This window comes from Eucalyptus grandis, chromosome 2 (genome assembly GCF_016545825.1).
Source record: "Eucalyptus grandis isolate ANBG69807.140 chromosome 2, ASM1654582v1, whole genome shotgun sequence".
Classification (NCBI taxonomy): domain Eukaryota; kingdom Viridiplantae; phylum Streptophyta; class Magnoliopsida; order Myrtales; family Myrtaceae; genus Eucalyptus; species Eucalyptus grandis.
In genome coordinates this window covers 54,949,709-54,969,680 of record NC_052613.1, presented here as the reverse complement: position 1 = coordinate 54,969,680, position 19,972 = coordinate 54,949,709, and the positions used below count along the sequence as shown (strand labels likewise).

Below are 19,972 nucleotides of genomic sequence, written 5' to 3'. Positions count from 1 at the left end.
GGACACTTGTCAAATAGCTCAACAAAAAACATATGATTTTCTTTTTCTTTGTGTGTAACTGCCTTGAGGACTCTTCAATTATCTATAAGTTATACATGGATGAGGATATGAATTTTAGGTTCCATTTATTTTGCAAAAATAAATAATTTAAAAATTATTTTTTATATAATAGTCACTTATATCACTTGAAATAATTAGCTAATAAAAAATATTTTCCTTATCAATAAAAATTCATATTTAAATATTTTCGTGAATTATAAAAATATTATTTATTTAATTTTTAAAATAATATAAAAATATTTAGATTATTTAATATTCGCAGAACAAATATCTTTATTGGCGTGGGACCTCAAAAGAAGACCGAAAGACTCTTGCTTGTTGCTCATTCCATCTATTCCATATGTCAGCATCATTCTTTCATAATGATTATTTTTATAATAAGTATTTTTATATTGCTTTAAAGGGGGTTTCATTGTCAGGGTGACATGTCAGCTGACGGAATTTAAGCCGAGCTTTACGTCATCAGTAACGTAAATCATTTTGGAGTGACCAAGCCGTACGTCTCCTCTCTTCTAGCAGACTTACTACTTTCATCAATTCAGTGACTAAATAAGAATAATCAACGGAGAGATATCGTCCGTATGCTAATCTCGAAGTAATTATGACGATCTCATTGGTATAGACCATTGGCTCAAAAAATCAAATATATATATATATATATATATATATTGGATTGTTTTGAATTATATTGATGCTTAAGTAATCTTGTCATCACATAAAAAAAAGGAAGAAAAAAAAACTTGGTTGAATTAAATGAAATCACCAAAAAGCAAAAGCAAAATCCATTGGAGCTTCTTCATATAAATAAAAAGGGTTCACATTACCAAAAATTTCGTATCAGTATATTTATGCCATATTGACCCTCCTAAAATCTCAAATTTACCACAATTGGGGAGTGAAAACGACGCCGTCATTTCAATTTGGGATAAATGTGTAAGAGTTTTTCTAGTGTGGGTCATATTAATTGATATTATAATTTACCGTTTTACAGAGTTGGTCTAAAGTGAGATAGAATGTTACTTAATTAGTTTAATTTGAAGTTGACTAGTGCGAGCCAAGTCGTGCCTAGCTGTAATGAGATGGCTTAGTTAGAAACTCTATGAATAATGTTCAAATTTTTTCTCTAATCATAATTCTCACAATTATTCTCACGAAGAAGCGTTTACCTAACATTAAAGGGTGAATGGATCGTCTTATTGAGTCAGTGATACATATGACAATAGATGATTAGTTCTTGACTTTGGATCATCGCTATTCCGCATAAAAAACGGTGGTCCAAATAATCAAATGTGTAAATCTGTCTACGTGATTACATATGTGTTCTTGTTTCTAACTTTGGAGTTTTTTTTTTTTTTTTTGTCGGTCCTACTCCACTCCTACTCTAACTCTCACTCTTAGACTTTTGTCGGCCTCCTTATAGAGAGTGGGAGTCGAAACCCACACTGAAACTAAATCGTCCCCACCTTAATCCAACCCCATTGAAAATGTGAAGATTTGAACCTCATCTTTGCCTTCCATGTTGGAAGGGTGGCTACCATAACCTAGAACTTAAATGCATGCTTTTTTCGTGATTTTCGTGATTTTTTTTGTTCAATAAAAATAAAATTTAATAATAAATTTGGAATGGGCTCATTTGGATGAGTAAAACCATGGCTAGCAAGCTGCCAGGGGTGGCCGCACGCTCCCCCACGTGCAGTCGCACACCACCAGGGTGTCGAGCATGCGACCCATGCGTGGTCACGCACCCTCATGCACTCTCACGCGTGGGGTGCTGCTCATGCATGTGTCACATGCACGAGAGCTGATGTCACGCTGACGTCAGTAACCCACAGGGCTGGACTCAACCCGACCGTTGACTTGATCCGATCTGATATGTTGACCAAACCCAAATCCAACCCGTTGACCTGCCCGATTTTGTCAATTGGTCGGACCGTCCATTGATCGGCCTACCGATGGGACTAGAAAGTGACCGGTTGAATCAGTCAAATTGTTGGTTAGATTGGTCCAGGTGGCCAACGTGTGGCAACACGCACCACACATTCCAAAAGCGCATACAAGCACATTTTTAAAGTCTCTGTGCTCGTATGAAGATGCTCTACATGGTGATATTTTTATTTTTGTTTTTTTATAATTTTATGAATGTAAAAATATGTACAAAATCCTAAATGCGCGTGCTTTTTGGGTTATTTTAGGGTACTTTTGTATATTTTCTTGTATTTTTTTTTTATGATTTTGGAAATATAGGTGTTGATTCACAAATGTCATTACATTATATACATGTGATTATAATATATAAAGTTTAATTAGTATCAATGAATAAAGTAATATAATTAGCATGATATGTAATTTTAGTGATTAATTGCCATTGTTACTAAAATTAAAATCACATGTATATAATGTATATGAGAAGTAAAGTTTATATCCCGGTATGAGAGAGTTTCAAGAATTTAATTGAGTTGTGACCGTTAAAATGGCACACTTAATTGGGCTTGAGAAATATCGATCTCATATAATGAAGTGATGTATCCTGTTTTAATGCATGATCATACTCTCAAAGGAGATGATTGTGTATCAGTTTATGAAAGGATACATGATAGAATGGTGGATGAGTGACCAATTTTAGTGGTTCATATACCCCAAGGTAATGAATTCATGAAGATTGGAATATATTCTCATTGCCACTGTCATGTGGAGAGTATACAACTACATGTTATGTATTATGCCCAAATGATATTATATAATAATGCATATAACTCTCTAGATATGTATTTATGTGTCTTCAAGTTACATAGTACTCACATAATGCTAATTATATACATTAATTGTTATTTTAGTCACCTTATTTGTAATTAATAACTCAATTATTGTTGAGGTTTTTACTGGTTTAAACCTAAATAGTGGAAATAAGATTTTTTGTTTGGGTAAAAGCAATTGGATTTACCTGTTATTTTCCATTTAAGAACGCTTAAAAAGTGGTTTACCAACTGATTGCAGTACTAAAGGATGATGAAAGCCTTAATGGTTTGAAATTATATCATGTCTAATAAAGATTAGGACACATCTGCAAAAACTCTTTAACATAAGGTATGATTATTTTAATGAGATTAGAGATTATGTTGTAAAGATGGTAGATTTGAAGTTTAAAAATCATACTTATAAAAGAACTCATGAAACCACCGGTTGTTTTAATAGTCTGGGCCTTACAATAGAATCTTTAACATTATGCAGAAATTTTATTTCAACAAAGTCATTGATGACTATTTCTTCTGTACTTGATGAAGGAAAAGTCTGAACTTTTAGATAAATTTAAAAAAAATTCGGACTAAAATTGAAAAATAGTTAGAATAAGTCTTAAAGGTTGTTAGACTTAACCGTGATGGTATTTTGATAAGTAGAGCAATGCTGAATAGTTTTAAGGATCATTTGTCAAATACTTTGTAGATTTTGGGGTGATAACTTAATATGCTTTGCTTGAAAATCTTGAATAAAATGATTTTGCTTAAAGGTATAATAGCATCATTATGAACGTAGTGATAAGTATAATTAATAAGACTAATTTATTCGGTCTTTTGTGGGCTGATATTTTGAAAACAACATTTTCACATACAAAAACATGTTTCTTACCAAAGTTGTTTCATTAACTCCTTTTGAGTTTTGGACTGGACGTAAATCTAACTTGAATCATATTAAAATTTAGGGGTGTCCCTTAGAAGTGAGATTATATAATCTAATATTAAGTATGTTGGAATTTAGATCCACTCATAATTATTTCATGTCTTACTTAAATTGTTCAAAGGGGTATCGATTTTATGACCTTAATGAAAGTACAAGAATTATTGAATCATAGACAACTAAATTTCTAAAGTTCGACGTGGCTACAGATAATAGATGCTCTTAGACTATTAAGAATGATAGTACGGTGGAGATTACTATGTCTTTTTCTTTGCCTATATAAACAATTGTGGAATCTCTTATATCACAGACTAAGCTTATTGAGGTTCAAGATATTATTATTGAGACAATTTCTAATGAAGTTTTTCAAGTCTTTCAGGTGTAGAATAAAGTGGCCGTAACTCTATTCAGGAGATCTGTTAGGGAAATGCGATCAGTTATATTACTAGACTACATAGTCCATATGTGAGAGTATGACTACGATATTTATTGCATGGTTGATCTAGTGATTTATACAAATATTGTTTCTTATCCGCAATCGAATATGTGATTAGATGTCATAAAAACGATATGAAATCTGTGAAATATTATTGGGAACTTATTAACTTACCTAAAGGTCACAAGCTCATTAGTTGCAAATATGTGTACAAAATTAAAAAGGATTTCAAAGAAAGATTATGGAATTTAAAGCCAAACTGGTAACCAAAGTTTTTCACCCTTAAAGAGGGGTGGACTATAAAGAAATATATTTTTTCCAATCTCTTCAAAAGATTATTTTAGAGTGATCATGAAATTTAATAGCTCATTTTGGAGGTTGGGACACCTGGAGTGCCATAACTTAGCACGGAGGGACACTTAAGTGCCATAACTTTGAAATGGTACACTTAAGTGCCAATATCGGAGTAAAATGGAACACTTAAGTGCCACTCCGGTGAAAATCCGGCCAAATGGCTGACATGACAACTTTCCAGCGATTTTGGTCCAAAACGGCGTTATTTTGCACGCTGACGTGGCGAGAAAATGCAAAAACGACACCGTTTCATATTTGACGTGTAAATAATAATATAAAAATTAATTTAATTTAATCTTAATTTTATTTAAAAAATTTAAAATTAAGAAATTTTTTTGAAAAAAAGTGGGGGGGTGAGATCGAAGGGGGCGGCTAAGGGTTGAGCCCTCACCGCCGCCGCCGCCTCGCCGTCACCGGGAAGGGCTGGCGACGGAGGGGGAGGGTAGGTCGGGGTCGCGGCCCCCGGCCGACCGGCGGCAAGGGCCGCGACCCTCGCCCTAGATCCGGGCGAGGGCTCGCGGCCGGCCCTCCCCACTCGTCGCCGGCCCTTTCCGGCGACGGTGGGGAGGCGGCGAGGGCCCATGACCCACGAGAGCCTCGCCCCCTCCCCGCCGCCGCCGGAAAGGGCCGGCGACGGAGTGGGGAGGGTTGGCCGGGGTCGCCGGCCCCCGGCCGGGGCCGAAGAGGCCCCGATGCCGACACCCTCCCCCATCCGTCGCGCCCCTTCTAGGCGACGGCGGGAGGCAACAACAGGGCTTAGCCTCACCACCCCCTTCGACCCCCCCCACCTTTTTTAAAAATAATTTTATAATTATATATATTTTTAATTTTAAATAAAATTTAAGTTTAATTTTAATTTAATTAATTTTTATATTATTATTTACATGTCAGACATGAAATGGTGTCGTTTTTGCATTTTCTCATCATGTTAGCGTGCAAAACGACGCCGTTTTGGACCAACCTCGCCGGAAAATTGCCACGTAAGTCATTTGGCCGAATTTTCGCTGGAGTGACACTTAAGTGTTCCATTTAACTTCGAAACTGACACTCAAGTGTACTATTTTGAAGTTATGGCATTTAAATGTCCTCCCGTGCCAAGTTATGGCACTTGGGCTATTCTTTTGCCGCTCATTTTGATATGGAGTTACGCCAAATATAAAGTATCTTTCCAAATGGATATATTGATAATGAAATTTATATAGTGCAACCGGAAGGTTTTACAGCAGATGATTCAGGTAAACTTGTGCATAGATTGAAAAGTCTTATTTATGGTCTTAAGTTTTCAGACAATATTATTAAGTTTCATAGTGTTGTCATTTCGTAAAGTTGAGAACAAAGTAATTTCGTATATATATACTGTAAGGTCAGTGTGAGGAAATTTATTTTTCCTAACTCTATGTACATGATATTTTACTTGTAAGTACTGATCTTGAATTACTGTTTGAGATAAAGTAGATATTATCAAAAAAAAAATTGACATGGAGGACCTTAAGGTATCTTTTGTCCTTTGCACCGAGGTCCATAAAGATCGTTCTTGACATATATTGGGTTCATATAAGAGGACATTTGCTTATCATATTTTGCAGATATTCAATATACATCATTGCAATTAGAAATTGCTTCTGTCATTAAGGGTGATAGATCGAATTTGTTACATTGTCTTTATTTAGATATTGAGAAAATCCAATTAAAATGTATACCTTGTGTCAGTGTACTTGAAAATATCATGTATACTCAAATTTACACTAAACTAAATATCGCTTTTGCAACAGAACTTGTAAGTAGATATTAGTTAAATCTATGATACAATTATTGGGTTACTGCCAATAAGTTTTTTTTTTTTTGAGGTATTTAAAAAATGGGATAAAAGACTATATGCCAATTTACAGAGATGTTCAAGTCATGCAGCATGTTTAAGTTTTGCAGTTAGCAGGGTATTTGGATGTTAATTTTGCTGGCTACTAGGATGATATGAAATCAATAACGGAATACATATTTATATTAGTAGGAAGTATAGTAAATAGAAAGCTATGTCATCTTCTACCATGTAAACGGAGTTTGTATCATGTTTTTAAGCTATTACTCAGGCTATTAGGCTCCGGAACCTCATTAAAGAGTTGATCGTATTTAACTTTATGGATAAATCCATAAAATTGTATTGAGACAATAACTTTGTAGTGTTGTTTATTATCAATAGAGGTCTCAAATGATCTAAATATATGGTGGTCAAATTATTATTTTTTTTTTGGTAAAAATGGCGGTCAAATTATTGACTATAAAGAAACGTTACAAAATTGTGACATTATAATAGAACATATTTCCATAGATGATATAGTTGCAAATTCACTAATTAAAGGATTTCGCTCTTCTATTCTTGAATGACATGTCATTATATGGGCTTATGAGCATTATGAAATGCCGTTATTTAGTCGGACCTGTTTCGATTTTACTAAAATAAAGTTTATATTTGTGTTTGTTACACTTAGTAACGGTTTGATATATATCAACTTTTGCATTTAATAAAATATTTTTGAATGTGTTGTCATTATGTTGATTACTTATTAATAAAAGTCTCAAGGTATTGTATAAATCATGAGTGAAGGTTAGGGGTATTTGGTTATTAGCATTGAGCATATGTATTGTTATACATAAAAAAAAATATTAACCATAAAAACATTCTCTAGTGACATAGATTTATGTGACACTTAAGGTAAGAGAATGGTGACTAACAAATGTGATATCTCTTTTTGAGAGTTGTTATCAATCTGTCACACTACCATATTGAATCAATATCAATAAAATTAAAAGCACTCGTGACCATGGAAGGCTCTGCATGCATATATGCAATTACCGCAATGATTTGATGTTTAAGATTTTATGAGATATGATTGATTATTAAGAATTATCTTTAGATCAATGTGTGCACATATAGTATAATTTCAATTAATATAGCCCAAGTGAGATAATATAAGAGTTTTCCTAGTATGGGCTATATTAATTGATATTATAATTTATTATTTTATGGGGTTGATCTAAGGTAAGATAAAATGTTTTTTAATTAGTCTAATATAAGACTGGCTAATGTAGGTCGAGTTGTACATGGCCCGTAATAAGAGAACAAACTCTATAAATAGTGCTCAAATTTCCCATCTAACCCTAATTCTCACAATTGCGCATTTACTTAGTGCTAAAGAGTAAGAAGGCCATCTCATTGAACTACTGATACACAGAGTAATAAAGGAGAAGTTATTGAGTTTGGATCGTCGCTATTCCACATCAAGAACCACAGTCCAAATTAGGTGGGTAAATATATCTACATATGTGTTCTTGTTTTTAGTTATAAAGATCTTGGGTTGCGCTTTCGGGTTTCTTAATTAGTTTAATATGTGATTGGCTAATGTGAGCCAAGTTGTACCTAGCTCGTAATGAGAGGACTTAGACTGCGTTCGTTTCACGGAAAATGATTTCCAGGAAAATGTTTTCCGGATTTTCCGATGTTCATTTCACGGAAAATCAACTACTTAAGGAAAATGTTTTCCATCAATAGTAAAAACTACCTTCAAAGATAAGGAAAATGTTTTCCACTTCTGAAAAGTGGAAAACATTTTCCATAACTTCTTCTACCTTATATCTTTTTTTTTGCTTTCTTTCCTTTTCATCTTTCTTCCTTAGCTTGGCCGGTGGTCGGCCCCAACAGCGGTCGGCGACTGGCGACCGCGGTCGACGAGGCTTTGCCTAGCCCGATCTGTGAAGCCCAGCTCGCCCGAGCTCGGCGAGCTCGGGTCTCGCCAGATCGAGCGAGGCGGAGCCTCGCCGGCTTGGGGCGGAGCTCTGGCCTCACCGAATCCGGCTAGCTGGGCGGGGCTCGGGCCTCGCCTGAGCTCGCTTGAGCTCGCCAGAGCCTGACGAACCTCCAGCGAGCTCGGGCGAGATCAGCCAAGCCTCGAGCTCGCCGGATCGCGGCGACCGGATCTTGGTCGGCCACCGGGCAGTCAGCCATCGTTAGGCGTGCGGCGGCGGAGGAAGGAGGAAGGAGGAGGAAGGAGAAGGAAAATAAAAAGAAAAAGAAAGAAAAAATAAATGAACGGTGGAAGATAATAAAAAATTGTATTTTTTAAAAATACAAATATTTTTGGTCAATTAAAAATATTAAAATTCAATTTTTGATAATTTTTTCTAAACAATTAAATTAGTTAACGAATGGTGGAAAATGTTTTCCACTCAAAATTTAAGTTTCAAATAGAACACCGGAAAATATAGCCATTTTCCCTGGAAAATGACTTCCGGGGAAAATATTTTCGGAGATGGTCCATTTTCCGTGAAACGAACGCAGGCTTAGTTAAAGCTCTCTCCTCTAACCTTAATTCTCACAATTATCTTGAGAATATTTACCTAATGCTAAAGGGTGAGAGAGCCGTCTTATTGAGCCAATGATAAATAAAGCAGTAGAGGAGAAGTTCTTGAGTTTGGATCGCCGTTATTCCGCATTAAGAACGGTTGTCTAAATCAGGTGTGTAAATCTGTCGATATGATTACATATGTGTTCTTGTTTCCAACTATGGAGATCTTGGGTTACGCTTTCGCGTCTTACAAAATGTGGCATGAGTATATCAATTTGAGAGTTTTTGCTATCCGATTAGGAATTTTTTATAGTGTTGATCCTAAATAGGATGTAATTGATTATTAGAGGGTCTAAACTTGGACGTTCTAGAAAGTTTTGATACGGAGGAGAACGTAAATTTCGCGAAGGGATAATTGCGGACGCCCTTCACGCAAACCACTGGCCGTGGACCTAAACACTCGGTCCATCCTAATTCAACGATCGAGCAAGAACACAGCGACGGCACTCCTCGTTTTATAATGAAGACTAGTACAGAGGAGCAGGAAAATCTATGGTTTCCTGCCTTCACCAATGTTCGTGTGCAAACACACTTCATGGGAACGAACAGGCAGTAGGGTGATAAGCCTCCCTATTACATTTCTGAATTGGGAAAATTTTCTATCATAACTTAACAAAACCCTTCTCCTTCAGGCTTTCAACAGTCTCCTTCAAACTCTGATTCAGAGGAATGCAGTCGATCCCCAAGCTTTTCACTTTCTCCTTGGACACCTGATAGATCGGCACAAAAGGCTTGTCGTCCGCGGACCTACGAAGTGAATTTCAAGCAGAATCAGCAATCTCCGCTGGAAGCAAACAGACGCAAGATAGACATCATGGGAAAAATGAGACAGTAGACCTAGGAACTTGTATATGAGATTCTAACTCCAAAAGTTTCCTACCACCAGAAATGAAAGTTAGAAAAAAATAATAATTAAAAAAAAAAAATCTTGTAAATCAGCAGCATATGATTTATACCAATAGTATTTCCCATGAAAAACTTGTCTACCTTCACACGATAATAGGAAAACCATGATACTCTACAGGTCACTATACATGTACAGGTTATGGTCTAACCACTTACTTTTCTGGAAGCTGGACAGAAGGGTAAAGCTCGCGTAAGATCCTCACGATCTCGGAGCAGTGTGCAATTCTCTCAACTAAACAATATCTTCCGCTGGCTGATGGGACCTCAAATGCCAGTATATGAGCATTTGCAACGTCTTTGACATTGACCCATCCAAAACTTGCATTTGGAAAAGTTGGTGCACCTGAGTTGGAATCACAAGCAGAATGGACATCAAATTAAAATACTCTTGGTTTGAAGGGATACGACAAAACTTTCAAAAAAAAAAAAAAAGTAGGCCGCATATAACAAGGATGGCTACTGTATGGTGAAAACACAAGGAGAAAATTGACAGCAATGAAGTGGGTGACGGTGCACCTCAATTCAATTGGTATCCTTTCTCCTTTCTCCCAAGGAAAAATCACAGAAGTAATCAAAATCAAACAAAGAAATGAGACGAGGACCTTACCAAAAAGGAGAAATACCGACAAAGCCCCAGCTGAATGGGTAAATTTGTACAATTATATAATCATCATATGTTAAGAAGATATTTTTATTTTTTTTTGGTCAGACATATGTTAAGAAGTTGAAAAAGTAAATATTCATATTTCCTCATCTCAAATAGTAATTTAGAATGGGTAAAACTGAATTAGGATGGTAAAGAAACAGAATAGTGGTGCGAGCTTCCTTGTTAGTTAGGGCAGAGAACTGTTTGTCAATGCAATCATGCATTATCGATGCAATGGAAACACGAAACTCTGTTATCTGGAGAATGGTAGCTACTGAATTACCATTTATCAAATTTCCGATCGCCGCAGCGCTTGTGTTAAGTGTTGGCTGCAAAAGAGGACCAATCACCATAGCTGGGTTAATTGTAACCATGTCAATGCCCTTTTCTTTCACAAATTTCCAGGCAGCGTCCTCAGCCAAAGTCTTGGAAAGCAAATACCACGCCTACAAGGGGGCAAAAATTAGAGAGATATAATGCATTCATGACGGAAAAGAAAGCCACTTCAAAATTGATGCCGTTATGATAACCACTGAGATTGAGATGGAACAACTCCACCAACCAGCCAGCTAGTTTGTGTCAATAACAAGAAATACAAAATGGCAGAGATCACTTTGAGAGGAGTGGTTAACAGTGCATTTTTAGATTTCACTCATGTTGATCATCTCAGCACCAGTAGATATAATACATGAGACAACAAGATTAAACTGGACAAGATGCATACATTGGTTTGCCTGCACAAGTCTGGATCAGAAAACCAACTTTCATCCACCACAACTTCAGGTGTCCGTGGTTGTCCATTGTATACAACTGCAGCGATAGATGATGTCAAGACCACACGCTGCACAGAAGGTGCTTTGGAACATGACTTCAGGACATTAAGAGTTCCCTTCACAGCCGGATCAAGTAATTCTGCCTGAAATATGATAACAATTAATTTGCCAAAAGAGATAAAATAGATGAAATAATGAGAGAACAGATTGTGTCGCTACATGTCATAAAATCTTCAGTGCACACCTAGAACTTGAATTATAAATCCTACTTAAGTTTTTTTTCTCCTCGCCAATTCAAGGTTCCTCAGTGAGCAGCAGCCAGCATTTTGACATCCATAGTCTTAAAATATGAAAAGACAAGGGCATGGGATAAGGCAAGGCTACATATTTGACTTAACGAACAGCATTTGCCCCAATAAAAAATAAAAAAAAAAAAAAATCTAGAGAAAACTTCCCAATGAAGACCTTTTACATGCTCATTTGGCCTGGATAGGAAAGAATTAATTAGCAAGGCACTCAGAAAATATGACATGTTTTAGTCATGTTAACCAATTACCTAACACGTCATTTAAATAAGAAATGGGGTGCTGAAGAATTCAATTAGCATCAGAAATGGAGACAGCTCCTTAGTAAATAATAATTCAAATATCTCTCAACTCTGTCTAACTTCACAAATTTCAATCTAGTACGCACTCAATAATCGTAGGATCTCCATTGATTCTGCATAGTTCTAGTAAGAGAACTAATTGTACGTAACATTGTAAGAAGTGCAAGCGTGAGGGAGGTCCCCATATAAATGATGGTTCTCTCCCAAAACACATGAACTGATAGAAGTTGACATGCTACTCTATGATCTTGCTCATCCATAAAAGAATCATATCAAAGTCGAGATAAATCCCTTCGTAAACAGGCTCTGTTATCATCAATTACCAAGTAAAAATGTAACAAAATAAATGAAAATTTGAATCTTTTAGAGTCTAAAGGGAAAAATTAGGTAAGTCCTCGAACTCACATGCTCTATTTCCTTGCCTGTAACTTATGCACATAAGGAAACATAATGAGATACACAACCAAATTATTATCGCGCCAAAAAGAGAATACATTAGCGGATACTAGAGTAAAGGTATAGAAGCCAATGGCCAAAAGATAAGCCGGTCAACTTAAAATCCCATATACAATTGATCCCGACCAATTTTCACAAACAATTTGCAAAGCTGTACATTAGAAGGTAATGAGAGATGTGCTTTGATGAGGATATCGGATTATGCAAATCAAAGAGCAGAAGAATACAGTCACTTCCACTACAGTTTCCAGGCACCCTTCATTCCCTTTCATAATTAAAAAAGGCAAAGCTATAGTATAACAAAACTAAATGGGGGTGACCAAATTAATGAACTTGGTTATGGTTAATTTTGAATAAATTCTGACTCTCTCAGGATAAGCATGACGCATGCTGTTTGGCTTCAATAAATAAAACGTGGCAAAAAAGGAATAATGGAAAATAGAAAAAGAACTACTCTGCAATGACTAACGTATGAATTCTGGAATCAAACCTGAGGATCCTTGACATCATGATAAAAGGGAGAGGCAGTGTGAAAACGCCTGCACAACCCTCAACAATAGGATCAAATGAACCCTCTTCCAGCAGGTTTGCTTTGAACAGTTGCAGTCTATCTTTCGCTCCATCAAGTCCAAGCAGGTGTTCAGTCTTTTTTGGATCATCTGTAGGAGAGACGAGCAATCACTGTAAATGAGTTGTTTGGAAATAAGGAAAAACCAGAATATTCAATGACCATAACTCTTCCACTAAACTGGAACAGCTCGAGTCAAACAACATCATGGCTCTTCAACAAAAGTTTGAATGAAGGCATTTTCATGAAAGTCGAAGATATCTGGTTTTTCCCCCCAGAAACTAAATGATTTAAAGCATGGCACTGTAATAGAAATTTGGAAACCTCATGTAACAATACCGAGAAAACAAACCCAATATCTCGTAACTTTTTAGAAGATTCCCGAACGTTCTCTTTCATTTTTTCCTTGCCTACCAATGCAGGAACAAATTCGAATAGCCCCTGCGAGATCACTGTTGATCTAACCAAATCACAACCTTATTAAGTAATGTCTTCGGAGCTGGCAAAACAATCCTAACTAATGCACAACTACCCCAGTTCTGGAAGAATGACCTCAAATTCGGCATGTGCAGGCCAAAAGGGGAAGAAAAAAAAAAAAAGGTTTATCCAGATTGATTATAGTTCTAACCACCACCATCTGGTAATCAATAATCTCACGAGATGACTCCTCTATACTCCAGAAATGCTCGAAAAAGAAGCAAAAAGAAAACCTTTCTAAGAGGCACGCCGTCGGAAAAAAGCACTACACCCCCAGTTTCAGTTAAACCCCACTCAGCTGTTAAAACGTCGATTACCTCAAACCAATCCAGCCAAAACATAAGCTACTTCACTCGGCCACCAGTCCGAAACTGCATACGCACGAAACATTCATCTACGGCATAGGATTACGCGAGATGACGACGAAATAGAACGCGTCGCGCAGGACACAAGAGAATCAAAGACCATCGGGAAGCAAAACCGGCCGATCGGGGACAACCACCGGCCAATCACTACCAAAAGGCACGCATCAGAGCAAGACTCGACTCCAACGAGAACGGAAACGAGAGGGGATGGAGAACAGACTCGGATCGCGGACGGTGGCCTTGACGGTGTAGCCGCGCTGGAGGAGGAGCTTGACGAGCCACGAGGCGATGTAACCGGACGCCCCGGTCACGCACACGACCTTCCCGGCACCGCCCGCCGCGCTCATTCTCGCCTTCTCCGATTTCTTCTTCTTCTTCTTCGTTTCGAGGAGGTGCCTCTTTCGCTCTGCTGCATTTGCGACTGGCGAGCAACCGGGAGCGCTCTTCGTAGCGGAGTGCGCCTCGATATCCAATTTAAAACGCTGACGCCACGTCGACGCCGCCCCCACGTGGCGCCGTACCTGCCGTCGGATGCTAACGGAACGTCAAGGTATTATTTTTATAATTATAGTAAGCATTTTTATATTGTTTTGAAAAGGGAGGTTTATGTATCGGGGTGACGCGTCGGCTTACGGAATTGAAGCCGAGATTTACGTCATCAGCAAGGTAAATCATTTTGGAGTGGCCAAGCTAAACGCCTCCTCTCTTATGGCAGGCACGCCACTTTTCGTCAATTCAGTGACTAAATAAAGAATAATCAATGGAGAGATGTCGTGGGCCAGCTGGTCTATTGACCATTAACTCGAAAAAGAAGACAAAGACGTCGGATCATTTTGAATTGTATCTACACGGCCTTATCGTCACATAAAAAAGCCAAAAAGAAAAAAGAATGCTCGGCAAGTGAACTTGCATGAAATCACCGAAAAACAAAAGTAAAACCTATCAGAGCTTCTTCATATGAAAAAAAAGAAAAAAAGGACTCACATCACCAAAAATCTCGTACCAATATATTTGTGCCACATCAAGCCTTCCAAAGTCCAAGATTTACCAAAATTTAGGGGCAACTATGACACAATCATCCCAATTTTGGATAAATGTGACACGAGTATACCGGTTCAAGTGTTTTTACTATAAAAATCTAAATTTTAAGCCGTTTGGTAACTATCTAAAGTTTCGATTACGAAATAAAATTACGTTTGGTATCGTCTTCATGATTCCGTTTCAAATTAATTTCTTTTAATTTTTAAATAATTTTTTTTTACTTTTTTCCTTTTTTTTTTTCATTTTCTCGTGGCCGATGACCTCAGGAGCATTATCGCCCTCGTTGGCGAGCCTCGCCAATGGTCAAGCCGGCCCGCATTGGTGGGGCGAGGTTGAGCGAGGCTTGCTTGGCCACCAGTGGGGCTAGGCGAGCCTCGGCAGGGTTGGGCAAGGCTCCCCTAGCCACCGACGAGGCTCGCTCAGCCCCGTCGAGGCTCGGCCTCGCCGATGGCCAAGTGGGTCTTTGCCAAGGCTAGGTGAGGCCTACCTGACCACCGACGAGGCTGGGCGAGGCTTGCTTGGCCACCAGTGAGCTCGTCGAACTGGTTGCCAGCGTCCGACGGCGGATAGCAATCGCGGGACGGTGGTCAATGAAGAAAAAGAAAAGAAGAAGAAGAAGTGAAAATGGAAAAAATGAGTTGGTTTTGATTCTTAGATTTGTTTTCAGAACAAGAATCAACATTTTTTTTTTATTCTTGATTTTGTTTCAAATCTACTTCCGAGAACAAAAAAATAGAAATTTGTTCCCAAAAATAAAAATTTTACCAAACGCAATTCTGCTTCTAATTTTATTTCTTATGGTTTTATCACCAACCAATTCAAGGCTTCTCACATTGAGGCACAATATTAACAAGACATAAAGAAAAAACAAGAGACAATATAGAAACTCAATGAACAGGCAGCATTTTGACATCCACAATCTTATACAAGGGCAAGCAACGATCCACCCAGCCACACACTTGATACTAATGAACATTATTTCTCCAGTAAAGAGAACAAGGAGAATTTTTGCATGGAAGAGCTTTAATATGTAGTTTGGAAGCTGGTTCAGGAAACATCACATGCTTAGTCATGTTAACTGATTACCTAACACGTCATGCGAATCAGAATAAAGTTAGCTCAAAGCGAAATTATCATTCAACAACTTCTAACTCAATGAACTTTAAACGGGTACAGACTCAAATGCAACTAAAGTAAACAGGAATGACCAAGTTCGTGAATTTGGTTAATAGCAAATGATTCCCTACTCCCTCAGAATAAACATGAAGCGTGTGTTTAGCCCACGATGAAGGAAATTGTAGCAATAAAGGGCTTAAGAAGAAAGGGGAAAAGGGCTCCTCTGCCAGGATAGGTATATGGTTCTAGAGCCAAACCTGCGGACCCCTGACATCGTGATAAAAGGGAGAGGCAGTGTGAAATACGCCTACACAGCCCTCGACAATAGGATCGAATGAACCCTCTTCCAGCAAGTCTGCCTTGAACAGCCGAAGTCTATCCTTGGCTCCATCCAGCGCAAGTAAATGTTCAACCTTCTTTGGATCATCTGTCGGGGAGACGCAGAGGATCGTTACGAATGAGCTATTTGGAAAATAAGGAAAGAGGTGAAATCCGAAAAACTATAGCTCATCCTCTAAACTGAAAATGGCTTAAATCAGACAACATCGCAACTCCATAACACAAATTCTCCAGAAACTAAACAATTTGGAGTGCGGTAGCGCTGTTATAGAAAGTTCAAACCTTGTACCAGGCGTCGGATCGATGATACTTTCAATCCCCTTCATCTGGTAATCAATGTCATCACCTCATGACTCCTTTATACACTAAGAAGTGGGAATTCTACCCCAAAAAAAAAAAAAAAATCGAGAAATTTTTTTCTAAAACGCACATCGTCGAAAAAGGCAAGCTACAATGGCATAATTCTGAATCCCCTGGGTCGATCAAACCCCGTTCAGTCGCCGAAACCTCGACCACTTCAAAACGATCCAGCTACAACAAAAGCTACTTGACCAGTCCACCACCCCGTCCGGAACTCGAAACGCACGAAGCTTTCGTCTACTACTACGTCAGAACCTCAGGCAACGATGACGACATAGACCGCCCCCCGCAACCCGTACACGAGGCGAGAGCGAATCACCGCGATCAGGACACAATCCCAGTCCATCGAGGACAAATTATCACCAAAACCGCCGTACGGCAGAGAAGGGACCTCGGAGGAGAACGGAAACGAGGAGGGATCGAGAAAGTACTGGGATCGCGAACGGAGGCTTTGACGGTGTAGCCGCGCTGCAAGAGGAGCTTGACGAGCCACGAGGCGATGTAACCGGACGCGCCGGTCACGCACACGGCCTTCCCGTCGCCGATCGCCGCGCTCATTCTCGTCTTCTCCGATCCTCCTTCTTCTCCTTCGTCTTCGCTCGCTGCAGCTTCGCGAGGTTCCTTTCGGTGCTCTCTTGCTTTTCATGTAATCGAGAGGAGGCTGATGGAAAAAGCCCATTCTACTAGTGAACCGGAAGCCAACCTAATGTCAATCGAATATGGAATAGGTAATAAGAAAATATTAAGTGGGTCTGTCTTATTATATAAGTTATGTGTCACCCCACTCATTAATCGTCACGTGTTCATAATGAGCTCATTTGTCGGATTTTTTTCTTTTGCTCTCTCTCCTCCATTATCCTCTCTCTAAGCTCGAGTGTCTCCTTTCCCCGTCGCTCCTGCCTCTCCTTCTCCCTCCACACTCTCCTTCACCTGCACGTCCCAGGGCTTCACTAAAAAGCTCCATGCCAACTGCACCGACCTCCACCAGCACCCGCATACCTCCACACGTACGATGCCTCCAATTCCTCCCTTTCCATTGTTGCCCTCAAGCCGCCGTCGCCTCTTGTCATTCCCTTCGACGGCCATCGAGGAGTTGTTCAACTTTGACACCATGTTCTCCGGCCTCAGCTTCGGATCCCTCTTGCTGAAAAAGCCTGTCTCATCGTCTCTTCCTTCTAACCCGACCTCCGTACCTCCCACACCATCGCCGCCAATAGAGTCCCCGGCGCTGACTGAGCTGATCAGATCTAGCTGAACCACACCGACGGCGCCCATGTGATGTCTTCCAAGAACTTGGCGAAATGTGGTCAAAAGTCAAAGCCCAAAACAATGTTCTATTGTTGCCCTCGGCTAGTCCGTACAGGAAGGCCTGTTGACAGCAAAAACAAAGGGATTCTTGTGCTCAAAAGACCATTCTTTGTGTTGAGATGCATGTGACTTGTGTTAGAAAGTTTCATGTAGGTAGAATTGGTGTAGTGTGGAGTGGCTAATACATTTTAGTTAGCTCGTAAATCTTGGACTTAATCTTTTGAGTGAAGACGAATTCAATTGGATAAGTTAACTAGTGGCTCTGCATGTATCTCTTTCAACTAAGACAAATATAAGATTGAGCGTTTTCTTGATGACATTATGGTAATCACTTGAGTTGTAATAAAATGAAATGGACCAGACTGCCTCCGCCCACCAGTCAGCTGGTTTTGTATCAAAAACCAGAACAATAAAATGGGAGAGATCACTTTAAGAGTTGTCGACAGGGCGCTGTTAGATTCGTTCATGTTGATCGTCTCAGCACCAGGAGAAAATAATACACTCGACGATGCAAGATTAAACTGGACAAGAGGTTGTAGGTTGGTTTGCCTGCACAAGTCTGGATCAGAAAACCAACTTTCACCCACCACGACATCCCAGATCGGTCTTCCGTTGTACACAACTGCAGCCATAGATGATGTCACGGCCACACGCTGCACGGAGACATTTTGGAACGTGACTTCAGAACGGGATCAAGTAGTTCTGCCTGAAATATGATAACGATTAATTAGCCAAAAGAGATCAAATAGCTAGAATAATGAGAGACTAACACGCTGCTCTATGATCTATTCTGCTCGTTCACAAAAGAAACGTAACAAAGTCAAGAAAAATCCATTCGTAAGCAGGTTGCGCTATCATCAATTAAGAGGTAAAAGATGTAAAGAATCGATGAAAATTCAAACATTTCAGAGAATGAGGGAAAAATTATTAAATTCCTATGATGCATGCGCTCTTATTTTCACAAGCAATTTGCGAACCTGTACATCAGAAGGCGATGATAGATGTGCTTGACGAAAATAACAGAAAAACACCTCAACAACCCTTCACAACGGGATCAAACGAACCCTCTTCCAGCAGGCTGGCTTTGAACGGTTGAATTCACTCCTTTGCTCCATCAAGTGCAAGCAAAATGTTCAGTCTTTTTTGGATCGTCTGTCGGAGAGACACGAACAATCACAGTGAATGAGCTGCTTGAATATAAGGAAAGCCGCAAAACTTAACGCCTATAGCTCATTCACTAAACTAGAACGGCTCGAGTCAAACAGACATAAGAATTACACGAATTGAGACCACATAGACCCTGTCAGACAAGACACACACAACACGAGAGCGGACCGAGATCATTTAGGAAGCACAAAATCAACTCGAATGAAAACGGAAACGAGAGGGATCGAGAACGGACTGGGGTCGCGCACAGAGGCCTTGACGGTGTAGCCACGCTGCAAGAGAAGCTTGACGAGCCACGAGGCAATGTAACTGGATGCGCCGGTCAGGTGCTCGATCATCCCGGCACCGATGGTCCCGCTCATTTTTCAGTCTTGTCCGATTCTTGCTGTCCTTCTTCTTCGTTTCAGGAGGTCGCTCTTGCTCTGCAATTCTCGAGTTGCCATCAGTGCTCTTCCGGCAGAGTCGCGCTTCAAAATATAATGATCCGACGTCTACAAGTCTTGCTCGACTTGCCGATAGAAACCAAGATGTCTGTTTGTTGGCATCAATTAGGTAGCGGCACTTGCTTTGGTATTAATCTCAAGATTCTCAGCTCTAACTTAAAATCAGAACAGTAGTGGGAAACGCAGAAACAACATTATTGATTCTAATATGTACATGAAAAAGCCATGCAAAAATAAAAAAAATGATAATAAAAAATACAACCTTTCTATATCCCGTATAAAATGACTTGGCGCCATGAAAAAGATCGGTATAAAATAATAACAACTTGTCCGATTTAGTCATGCAAGCATCCGTCGAGTACAAGGAATTAGGTTTTAATATAATCATGTATCAAATCAATGATTAATTGATTACATGTACGGAATCATTTGATGTCTCTTATTTATTTCACATGGTATTAGAACATCACGTGTGCGA

At 39.1% G+C, this 19,972-nt stretch overlaps 1 protein-coding gene across 1 annotated transcript; it reads right to left on the bottom strand.

The window, feature by feature from the left end:
* Positions 1-9,346: 9,346 nt before the first annotated feature.
* Positions 9,347-17,235, bottom strand: LOC104433852 (phenylacetaldehyde reductase). Its single transcript, XM_039305923.1, has 6 exons — positions 17,008-17,235; positions 16,135-16,304; positions 11,199-11,390; positions 10,758-10,920; positions 9,985-10,171; positions 9,347-9,669 (listed from the first exon to the last, which is right to left on the bottom strand). Exons 1-6 carry the CDS (start codon positions 17,132-17,134, stop codon positions 9,525-9,527), a joined length of 984 nt encoding a protein of 327 aa, XP_039161857.1. The 5' UTR covers positions 17,135-17,235; the 3' UTR covers positions 9,347-9,524.
* Between the last annotated feature and the right edge of the window lie 2,737 nt (positions 17,236-19,972).